The 11,592-nt window shown below is 34.9% G+C and overlaps 1 protein-coding gene across 1 annotated transcript; it reads right to left on the bottom strand.

Moving 5' to 3' along the window:
- Window positions 1-9,061: 9,061 nt before the first annotated feature.
- Window positions 9,062-9,813, bottom strand: LOC149540739 (histone H4). The gene has a single exon (XM_089801823.1). The coding sequence runs from the start codon at window positions 9,725-9,727 to the stop codon at window positions 9,416-9,418; it is 312 nt and encodes a 103-aa protein (XP_089657949.1). The 5' UTR covers window positions 9,728-9,813; the 3' UTR covers window positions 9,062-9,415.
- Window positions 9,814-11,592: the final 1,779 nt, after the last annotated feature.

Genomic DNA, 11,592 nt, shown 5'->3' with positions numbered 1-11,592 from the left:
CCTTTTTCGAGGGTCAAGCTTTTAAACTCTTGCATCATCTCATCTTTTATTTGGTCTTGTATGGATGCTTCTTCTATTTCAGGATGCTTTGCCTTTTTTTTATTACACCTTTCTTCAAATAATTCAATATTGGTTCTCCATGCAAATTGATAAAAAGCTCTTGATTTAACAAAGTTGTCATCAAAAAGAAATCCATGACTAGCTTTTTCTACAACATGGTCCAATTCCCTTCTTTTGTAATCAGCAATAGTTAACTCAAGGCTAGGCATGGGAGGCTCTTGAGGATTTCCTTCTAATTTTGAAACAGTAATGAAAACTCCCCCTTGGGATCCTAATTGCTCCATTTTCTCCTTAATGAGTTGTTCATCTCCTACATGCAATGAGGATTAAGTAGGTAAGTATTCTTTTTTTTGGTGCACCTATTTTTCTTCTATCTTTTTCCTCTTGGGCTTTGGCTCTTCAGGCCTCGCTTCAAAGCAACACTAGTTGATCCAATTATTTGTTTACCCTTGTCAAATGTAGGCTCTTTATTCTTAATGACATTATAGCCAAACCTCCTTTGAATAACCAATTGCCCTGATCTTACCGCAGGGGTAAAAGATAACCTTTTCATGACCTCTTGGACCTTGTTAGGATAAGAATTTATAAAGAATGTCTTATTTTCATTCATTGCTTCCATAATCTCTAGAAAAGTAATCATTAAGTTATTCAACTTATATGCCTCTATCTTTGCATCCTTCAAAGGCTTATAATATTTGTCAAAACAATTAATAAATTCTAAAACCCTATAATAAACTCTCCACTTCTCTTTTTTGATCTCTTTCTTGGAGAGAGAATTCATTTCTTATTATATCTTTAGGGAAGTAGGGTTGATGTTTTTTGGCACCAATCTTAGCCCTCTATCTCAAAATATCAAAAAATCCTTCACTATCATTGAAACAATCATGAGAGACAGTCATTTTGTATTGATCTAAAAATTTATGCAGAAACAACCAACCACCTTTTGTGATTATGAATTGACGGGCAACTATACGAGATGGGAAAATAGAGCCCCTAGACTGATGAGTTAATTGTGCTTCCTCCAATCCACCTATCTATCATAACATTTCATCTATTCCCACCTTTAGAGGTATTTGGTAGGGACCCTAGACTGATGAGTTAATTGTGCTTCCTCCAATCCACCTATCTATCATAACATTTCATCTATTCCCACCTTTAGAGGTACTTGGTAGGGAAGTACATGTGGAGTTCCTTGGAATCCATATACTCTAAATACTGCTAACATAGGTTATGGTATGATATTTTCCCAATTATGGGAAACTTTTAAAATAGTAGGGTTATCCATAGGCTTGATAAAATCTAGCAATGCCTTAGGTATCCTAAGATTATCCTTTAACAACAAGCTCCTCAACCTAGATACGAAGTATCTGTCAAATCTCACAAAACTGACCTCCTTTGTATCCCAAGTCATATCTGCACTCCACAATTGAACTGGCAAAGCTTCTCACTCATATTCCCTATTCAACACCATTTCTTTTTCAAAGAAACTCCCTTATACAAGAACATATGCATCAATAAAGAATAGGTGCCAAAGGTCCTCTCAATATTGTCCTTTGAAATTCCAATTAGACCTGTGTGAATTTCTTCTACCAGATAGGATGCAAAATTAAAAATAATATCCACACCAAAGGAAGAGATCAATGTCATCATATACATGAACTTTATTGGCATAAACTCGTGTTCATCTTCACCAAAAACCCTTCACAAAGTCATGTAAATGTCTATGGCCCTAGAATTGAAAAACTACTTCTTAAAAGGCTCTTTAGTTGATGTTGTAACAAAAGTCAAATTACCAATTGTAGCCAAGTGCCCTCTCAATGCACTTTGTTTGATTTGATCTTTACGAGACAAATACTTCTTTAATCCTTGAAAATCAATGACCTCATGATAGTCTGCGATTGGCTCCATTCCAAAAAATTCTTGAATTTCTTCTATAGTGATTTTCATTAAACATTCCCCATCTATTATCCTCACCATCCTAGCTACTGGGTCATAATTTAGGGCTACAGCTATGAGAAGGTCTGAATCCATGAAAACCCCAAGGACTACTAACTTACCAAAGTCAAAATTCCAAATATTCATATGGGGGGCAAATAATTTCCTCTCTAAGAACCATTTCTTGAAGAATAGGAGCCTTGTTTTGGAAGTTATGGCATCCCTAGTCCAATTCTCTTCGTCAAACAAACCATCTGCAATTCAAAGTCTAAGGTTTACAGGAACTATTTTCTTAATTTGGGTTGATTCATTTGTGGATTCACTTAATTGTTTCAGGAAATCATCATGGATATTTCTACTGACATATTCTACTTTCCCAGAGAAACCCCTCTTTTGAGGCATATTGGACAATAATGAAGAAAAATCCAAATTCTTTGAATTATATACGAACTAAGATACTTGGCTTTCTGGTTTCTTCTCTGATTGTTGCAATGAATCACTGATATAGAAAATTTTCACGATTCAACCAAGCAAGAAAATAAGCTCTTCAACAGGTTCTAGCTTCAGAAAATCGAAAATACATTTGCATGAAGAAATTATCGACTGTCTGCACTATATTCCTGGTTTTATTTTGCACGAGGAGCTTTAATTCTCATAAATGGATCACAAAGAAATAGAGTGGCATCACCTTTCAAATTGGAAAATAGGTCCTCAATTTTTGAAAAATTTGACGATTTATGAATAAAAAAATTTATGACTCAACTTCAACCTTGCTATTTGTTAGTTAATCTAATTGAATCCTTCCACGTGAGCCTTTTCTTTCATAATTGACAACTTAAAAAATTGAGCAACTCCTGTTGGCGACAAAGCAACCACTGTTGATCAACCATCGGACAGTATAGCTTTATAATAATCACATTACACACAAAGTGGGCCCACGGTATTTCCTTCAAGTCGCTATGTCACCAAGGATAAATAAAGTTCTTGCAACTCCCATTAGCAACAAAGCGACCACCACCAATCTTGAAAAGATCTAATGGTGCAAACCAACATTTCATTTTCTTCAAAGCGAATCCCTTGTGGCATCTGGCAGTCTGACATCTTGACAACCTGACAAGTTATCGATGACATGGAATGCATGGCACTGTCCTCAAGGGTTGCTCCTGCCACATATCCACGTGGCGGGCTGTCGCTATATCGCTAAGGATAAAAACCTTGCGACTTCCTTTAGCGACAAAGAAACCATCGTCAATCGTGAGATGATCTGACGATACAGACTTTATGCTAGAAACTGTACCTTTTCTAACTGGGTCCCATAGATAAGTATTGTCTGGTCGTTATGTCACTAGGAGTAAATAGCTTACAATTTCTTTTGGCGACAAAGTGACAACCCTTGATCATAATGAAGATCAAGGGTTATCGTTGTTCAAACGATTTTTCAAATAAACCCGCAGAATATTAAAGTGAAAGCTTGGGTTAAAAAATTATTTCAGAGATAGGAAAATTTAGATAATGCAACAACTTATTTAAAAGGTACCCGAGAATAAATAAAAGGGGTATTTTAAATAATTTTTCCCACGCACTCCTTTTTTTCTGAAAGGGTATGCTATGTAAACATAATCCATAGGCTTTCTAGGGCAACACTTAATGAAACAAAAATTAGGGTTCTTCTAGGGGTAGCAAATTAAAAACGCAAACCCTAAGTTTCACAAAGGAGATTGGAGCATTCACTTAGAGATGCATTAGGATAAAATTTAAGTGAAAACCAGACCAATAGGGGAGGATATTTTCAATGATCGCCTAACCAACAGGGGAGGATATTTTCAATGATCGCCTAAATATCCCTTCCTCACATGGAAATCTGTTGAGTAAGTGTTAGAATTTACAAGTGGGAAGATTTACTTCTAAGAGGGGGGGTGAATCAGAAGTGACAACAATTTAACTTTTCAAACTTTTAACAGAGATCATTCACATGCATCCAACACATCTATTTAACATGAAAATAAAAACATGCATGAAAATAGATAACACAAGATTTTGGTCACCCAAAAACCCTCCAAAATGAGAAGGTAAAATTGGGGTGGGGATGACACCCACAAATTATCACTGCAACAATATGTAACTGATTAAGGTTACAAAGTTTGACCACTTCCAATGGTATGCCCTGTGAAAGGCCTGCCCTGTTCAAGGCTTTAAACCCTGTTAAAAGTGACCTACTTTGAGGATTTACAAACACTCACTTAGAATGTTACCCTATTAAAGGATTTATCACCTTGTTAAAAGTTTACGACATGGTTGCTAAACCAACCTATCTCCATAGGATTTTCTTTCTTAATACAATGGCTAAAAAGTATTAGAATGTGTTGACCTGATAACTTGCAATCTTCAATTGCTAATTCCATATCCTTGTTCTGCTCAATCTTATCTGATCCTTCCTGATATGATATAACTTTGTTCATAGTGTTGATGCTCTATTCTAATCAATTGGATTTGCAGTGCTACTCTTCCTTTTCTAAGTCTTTACGCCTCTTCTAACTTTGCTAGCATTCACCCATAAACTCTCACACACACATGAATTATGGGGTTTCGACCTTCTTATAAAGGCTTCGAAGACTTAGGTTTTGGTATGAATCCACAATCGATCTTCATCCATCTTTCCTGCTCAAATTTTTACACTTTTCCTATTGGTTGCATGATTTCTCCATTTTTCTGATTGGTTGCATGCTGATTGCATAAGGAATGTAAAAGATTCAATCTTATCTTTTAGATCCTTCAAGATTTATCCTGAGTTGGCTCAAAAATGGTTTACATATGAGTTTGTTAAGGCACAAACTCATATGTTGATTCTATGTTACTCGGCACTTACTAATTGTTGATGCTCGACACATACAAAAATTCTATTTTGCTCGGCTCCTATAGTAACTCTGTCTGGCTCGGCATCTATTCTTTACTCGGCACCTATAGTGACTCGACACTCGAAACTTGCTCAGCACCTAAAGTTTACTCGACACCTGTTGAATCTTTGGCTTGGCACATACTGTAGCTCGGCATTTGTATTATACTCGGCATCACCTTTGAAATTGGTTAAGTGTGTTGACACTCAATTGTCAAAACCATTCTGAGACCAACAATAAGATGTGTAGACATTGCTTGTGAAAGATTAATATGGTGGAGAAGTGAAGTACATTTCCACAGTGTGCTTGTAAAATCAACACAGATGGGTCCTCCAAAGGAAATCCAGGCCCTGCTGGCATTGGTGGAGTTGGCAGAGATAGTAAGGGGGATGTTCAATTTGTATTTTAATTTATAAAGGTCATCACACAAACAACCTGATGGAGGCTATTGCTATTTTGTATGTCATGAAGAGTGCTTGTGACCTTGGTTGGAGGATGCTTATCTGTGAATCTGACTCACAAGTGGTGATACATCTTTTGAATCAACGACATTTTGAGGTTGTCAGTTGGAAGTTAGCTTTGATTGCCGACCAGAGTAATAATTTGTGAACTTCTTTGGAGTCTATTACTTTCATTCATATTCCCAAGGAATGGAAATGGTGTCATTGATTGTCTGAACATATGCATAATTCGAAAATTGTTGATATGTCCCAACTTCCTATGGGCTAATCCCATCAATTAGATCATTTGATGGATTTTGATAAGGTTGTTTGATGCCCTTTCTCTGCTTTTTTGTGTATTTTTATTCTATTTAAATAAATTTTCACCCCTCTTATATTTCAAAATTAGTTTTTAAGTTATCTGCTTTATCTCTCATTTAGATACAATGAATGCCAAGTGTTTCGTTCATTCTCAAAAGATATAAAATATAGATCAATAAATTTGACTAAAATCTAAATGATTAAATTTTAACAACAATTTTATAAAATATAATTTTTTTTAAACTAACACAAAAACTACTGATACTTCCATTAAAGGTGTTGTATGCATGCTATTTGCATCCGACCAAGATTGTGAAAAATTCTCTTGTTCTATAGTAATTTACTTAATTGCCTGTTTCATGCAACTCCGGATTTAATTTAGAAACCATGAATTTTATTATGGTTTATTCTTAAATAGAAAATAGGACCATACACCCCTATCATGCCTGCCATGCCACCAAATGTCATGGCCATATACCCATATTTGTTGGCAAACCTTTCGTACACATCACATACAAATCAACCATCTCAAATCCATGGAAATATTGCGTATTGAATTAGTAAAATCCAAAAACTTCCATTGTAACATCCATGGAAAATTATGAATGCACTTTGAGTTGTACCTATTTAAATGGTTTTTTTTAATGCTCTACCATATCTATAATGGTTACAACTAATTTTTGTCCTCTATATCTAAATAGTTGTATAATTTGTTATCTACTATGTCCAAAATGACTACAAGTTCTTGTGTTCTCTACAATGTCTAAAACAGCTATACAATTTTTGCATTGAAATTCATCATAGTTGCCTGAGTTTGTATTTGTCTAAAATCTACCTTGCAAGAGCAGATGCCTTCACTACGGTGGTTCTTTTTGGATCCCAATAACCCACGATGGTGTTTTTTATCACAATCTTCCACATTGATCAGAGGATGGACCTTGAAAACCATAATGAATGGTTAAAACATAAAAGAGGTTACTAATTCTTATTGTTGTAGTAGTATTAAAACCTATGAAGAGGCTTCTTCAATGTTTGAAGAAGAAAAATTTCAGAGTATAAGTGGGTATTTCAAATTTTAAAGACAACCTCAATACTTAATTGATTAAAAGATGTAAGTAATTTGAAATTGAAAACAAATGAAAATCATCCCCTAAATTTAATATCTTTGTCTCAAAATTGAATTTGTAATATTATTGTTTCAAAATTGAATTTGCAAGCAATCCAAAGGTAGGAAAGCATGAAGAGCTCTAAAATACAAGGGAAGGAATTTATGCAAGTGCATTTAAGGTGGGGGTTCTATGGGTGACGCTTGAGCTTGATTTTTGTGGAGAGGGTAGCTTTGTAATAATTTTCTAAGGAGGCTAAAGGTTTAATTGGAATCTTTTCTTACAAAATAAGAGCCCCTGATTTTTAGGGCACTCAATTTGAGGGTGCAGTTCCATGGAGGGGTGACTTCCTAAAAAATTCAGCTAGTACTCTCAAAAATTTTTAGGATTAATTTAAAGTGGGAGGTCCCATGAAATTTTGTATTCAAATTATTTTAAAAAGTTTAAGCCCCATAATTTATGGAAGCAAGCAATCTCATGATTGTTCTTTTTCAACATATCAATTCACTTAATAAAATATGTTTTAAAAAATTATTGATGGAAAACTAAAAATTGGTATATGATTGACAAATGGCACAAAAAAAGCCCACACTGTTGAGATTATTTCTAACCCACCATCTTTTCCACCCATTTAAATTTGCATCCTAAAAAGTAGGAGCTGCTACATTTGAAAAGATTCCACTTAATCCCATAGCAAACTTTTTTTGGCTTTCAAAAGATCACCCACTTCACAAAAAAAAGATCCAGCAACCCCCCTCATGAAACCACACCCTAAGTGCCTGAAAATAGGGTGGGGCTAAATGCAGCCCCACCAGCATAAAAAAAATTCTGCCATGATAAACAAATAATTTAGAAAATTTTATCACTTATAAGTACATACCATACACAAAATACTAAGCTTCTGAATTGAACAAATCAATAGTAAGAACATACCATACACAAAATACTAAGCTTCTAAATTGAACAAATCATAGAAAGTGAAGGTCATGCCTAAGTTTGGTATATGGACTGCACTAAGCTTCCAAATTGAACAAATCATAAAGAGTGAAGGAGGTCATGTCTAAGTTTGGTATATGGACTCGAATATATTCAAGACATGCACAAAATATTTGTGCATATGATTAGTGTATTATATTAATATCAATATTTTAGTTAATATTCACTGAGATGAAAGAATATGCATAAAATGATCGTCTAGATTAGATGTGAGGGTATTGCAATATTCTTATCAAGATTTCAGATCACCATGATGATAATGGATCAATGAACCAAATGATGGATCCAAAATGATGCAGCATAGATATTAATAATATCAGGCTTCCATAATCTATGATTCAGTGCTGAATTTCTGAATTAACATTTAAAATCACACTCCATCCATGAAAATGTAACAGATCCTATTGCTGATGCGAGGCATTTTCAAGTCGAATTCAAATCGAAATTGAACCCTACGGTCGAAAAAACAAAACTTTGAATCTGAAGAAGAAACCTCCGTTGCAAAGGGAATTATTTTTCCAATAAGCAAATAGAATGACAAAGCTTGTGATGTACCAAATGGCTTATTATAGCTACTAAGCATCTTTCCCACTATTTGTTTCCTACATAACTCAAGTTCCTGGTTATTTTGGTTCTCTCTGATGAGCTATTTACAGTTGTTAGCAAACGCTACAGAATTTTAACCCAACAAAAACTTAAAAACCAATCAGAAACAATTTATTTTAAAGATATTTATGTGAACATTTTTGGTTTCTTCCTTATTTACCCCGTCTGTATTTCTTGATAGTGTTCTCTAATATTTTGGAAAATAATTTACAGGGAATTCGAGTTGTATCAATATTATGTTTCCAAATATTTATTCGCAGTTAGATCATTCAACTTATGTATTGCCCGATGCAAATTTACTTGAAACAGATTTTGTTAAACACTTCGACAAATCCAAGATTTAAGCACCATTCTAGACTTAAAGCCCTTACCTGTTTCGAATCCATTTTCTAGATCAATCACATAATCTATGAGGCACATTTCCTCAGATTATATGTTGCCTGTCATTAACGACTTAGTCTTACAAGCTCCAAAGCCTATGTACATACCTTTATTTGTTTTAAATTTTACTACTAACGAGCATTAAAGTTGCAGAAATGCCTGTTGTAATTGATATAGCATCTGGTATTGCAAGTTGAAATAGATCGTACAAAACATCAATGTTTATCAAACCAGCTAGAAGACTGACCCTGTCATGCAAACAAATCCCGCAATTACCAATAGTGTTGATCAAAAGTATACCAAAAACAAACACTCCAATCAATAGCCAGAAGCGACTTGATCATATCCCAGAGATACAAATGGGTACAAACCATTATGCAATTGATCAACAAAACGATTCTCGTAATTCCAGAATAAGATAATCCGATTAAAAACTCTGCAACTACCAAAACCCTGTCCTAGTGAAACTTCATATCTATAGCCATTCTTAAGCTACTTTAAAGAAGTAAGTTATCAATTTCTACAGAGAATAGCACTTATTATCATTCTACTTACATGGCATTCCTGCCAAATTATGGTTGAAACAAATAATTCCATAACAGAAGTGGTGTTTAAAAACACCAAGAAACTCATAACAGTTTAGCGAGAGAGAGAACACTCGTCGTTAAAACGAGGTCTATCCACCGAAGCCGTAGAGAGTCCTGCCCTGCCTCTTGAGAGCATAGACCACATCCATGGCGGTCACTGTCTTGCGGCGTGCGTGTTCAGTATAAGTGACAGCATCTCTGATGACATTCTCCAAGAAGATCTTCAAAACACCCCTGGTTTCTTCATAGATCAAGCCGCTGATGCGCTTAACGCCTCCTCTCCTGGCAAGACGCCTGATTGCAGGCTTGGTGATGCCCTGGATGTTATCACGAAGAACTTTCCTGTGCCTCTTGGCGCCTCCCTTTCCCAAACCCTTGCCGCCCTTTCCACGACCAGACATCTTCTCAGAAATAAATTTAAACCTCGAAAAACTTTCGATTTCAAACCCTCTCAGCAAGAACCTCCGTCACTGCGTTCATTTGATTCGATGTTTGTGTTTTTATACTGAAGTGCCGTGTCGTCCGCTTAGTCTTTGGCCGTTCGATGCGCTTTGCCCTGCATCGGATCCGTGGCAAATATCAAGATGAATTTTCAACCGTCGGATGAAGAGATACCGCATTTGATTGGTTGTAGTGTGGTGGCAGGGATCGAATGAAATCGCGTAGGTGTTGATCGCGGGAAAACACAATTTCAATGGTGGACATAAAGGCAACGTCTATACAGCCACGAAAATGCACTTTCATACGAAGGAGAGGACTAAGTTAATTTTTTAAAAAGTTAGAAAAAGCAATGTAAAAGAAGTGCATTTTCGTGGCTGTATAGCCATGGGCATGGTGCCTATGCCTTGAAGTTTGACAAATGAAATCACTTATGAGTTCCTCCCATTCACTAAGGTTCAAATTTGCCAATTTGACTATTCAGCCAACAAAATAAAAATCATAGTTAAATATTATTTCTTATTTTTTATAATTTTTAAATATGAATTTTTTGAATTCTTAGTGGCTAAGGTAAGCCCAAAAAAATCAAATTCCATGAAAATATATCTATAAAAATATTAAATAGCATATTATAATCTTACTACAATAATAATAAATGTCGAGGGTTTGTTATTTTGTAGAAAGTTCGTTACTTTTCTAAAACTTTTTTTGGGTTGAACTTTCTCCCACCATAGCTCTTTCTTCTAGCATAGCTTTTTGCAATGGTCTTGATGAAATGGTGTCTATTGTCGAGGATGATATTGAATAGAGAACATTAAGACAGAGATTGCTCAGCTTAAAGCCATTACAATTGGCATCAACTATGAAGGTTTTGTTGTCATTTGGTATGTCAGACAGTTTTATTGTCTGGATTCATTAAGCTTTCAACTAAATTGCTTTTCCAACCTGGAAGCATAAGTTAAAAAGTTTTGTGTTTTTAGTTTTAAAGCTCAAAGGTCCAATTCTCCATTTATTTGTTTTTTGTGAACTATATTTGTGCATTTCTTTATTTGTAAAACATATTTGCATTTTATTTTTCAGCTCAAGCTTTATTTTTATAATGTTTGCGAGTCCAAAAATTATACTCTTTAAATTTATAGTAAAAGTCATACTGTGAATGTATAATCTTTAATACATTATTTTCTTCATGCGTGTATTTTCAACCAAACAAACGTTTTACCATTGCATAGTAAAAGTATGCAGAAAAATAACAAACCTAAAAAGCTTGGCATATGTGATCAAGTTTCGTCAATCTTTCAACAAGGTGTTTTTTGTTTCTTTTCACATCCTCCTCCTGATATTTTCATTTATTGCACTTCTCAATAATAAACAAAAGAACGTTTGGTTCCTCTACAAAATGCTCTATATTGATAGGCTTTTCTTCACAACATGAATCCACAACCCCTTCCCCTAAAGAATTTGTACACTCCTCGGGGATTTTAACAGCATTAGACGACATATATCAACAATCTAGCAATATCAACTCTTATGGAATTATAAACTGGTTGAAATTCACAGGGGAATTTGGCAACAAACACTCCCCATAAAAGAGAGGTTTGTTTGAAACATTGAATCGAACATGATGCAAAACCCTCACAGTACGTGGAATTTTTCACACAAAGCTAACCACACTTATAGTAATTGAATGACTTGTAAAATCTCATAAAGTTATTATGGAAAACACCAGTCATTTGCCTTTGCTCAAAGCTCATAAAAGCCTTTTCTTAGACCATGTACGGATTTACAGTGATGACCTCCATTTTCCAATGATGGATGTACAAACCTGTTT

Source organism: Cupressus sempervirens, chromosome 9 (genome assembly GCF_028749045.1).
Source record: "Cupressus sempervirens isolate cs-2001-9-10 chromosome 9, ASM2874904v1, whole genome shotgun sequence".
Taxonomy (NCBI): Eukaryota; Viridiplantae; Streptophyta; class Pinopsida; order Cupressales; family Cupressaceae; genus Cupressus; species Cupressus sempervirens.
The sequence above is the reverse complement of the archived record's forward strand: the minus strand, read 5'-3'. Positions and strand labels throughout refer to the sequence as shown.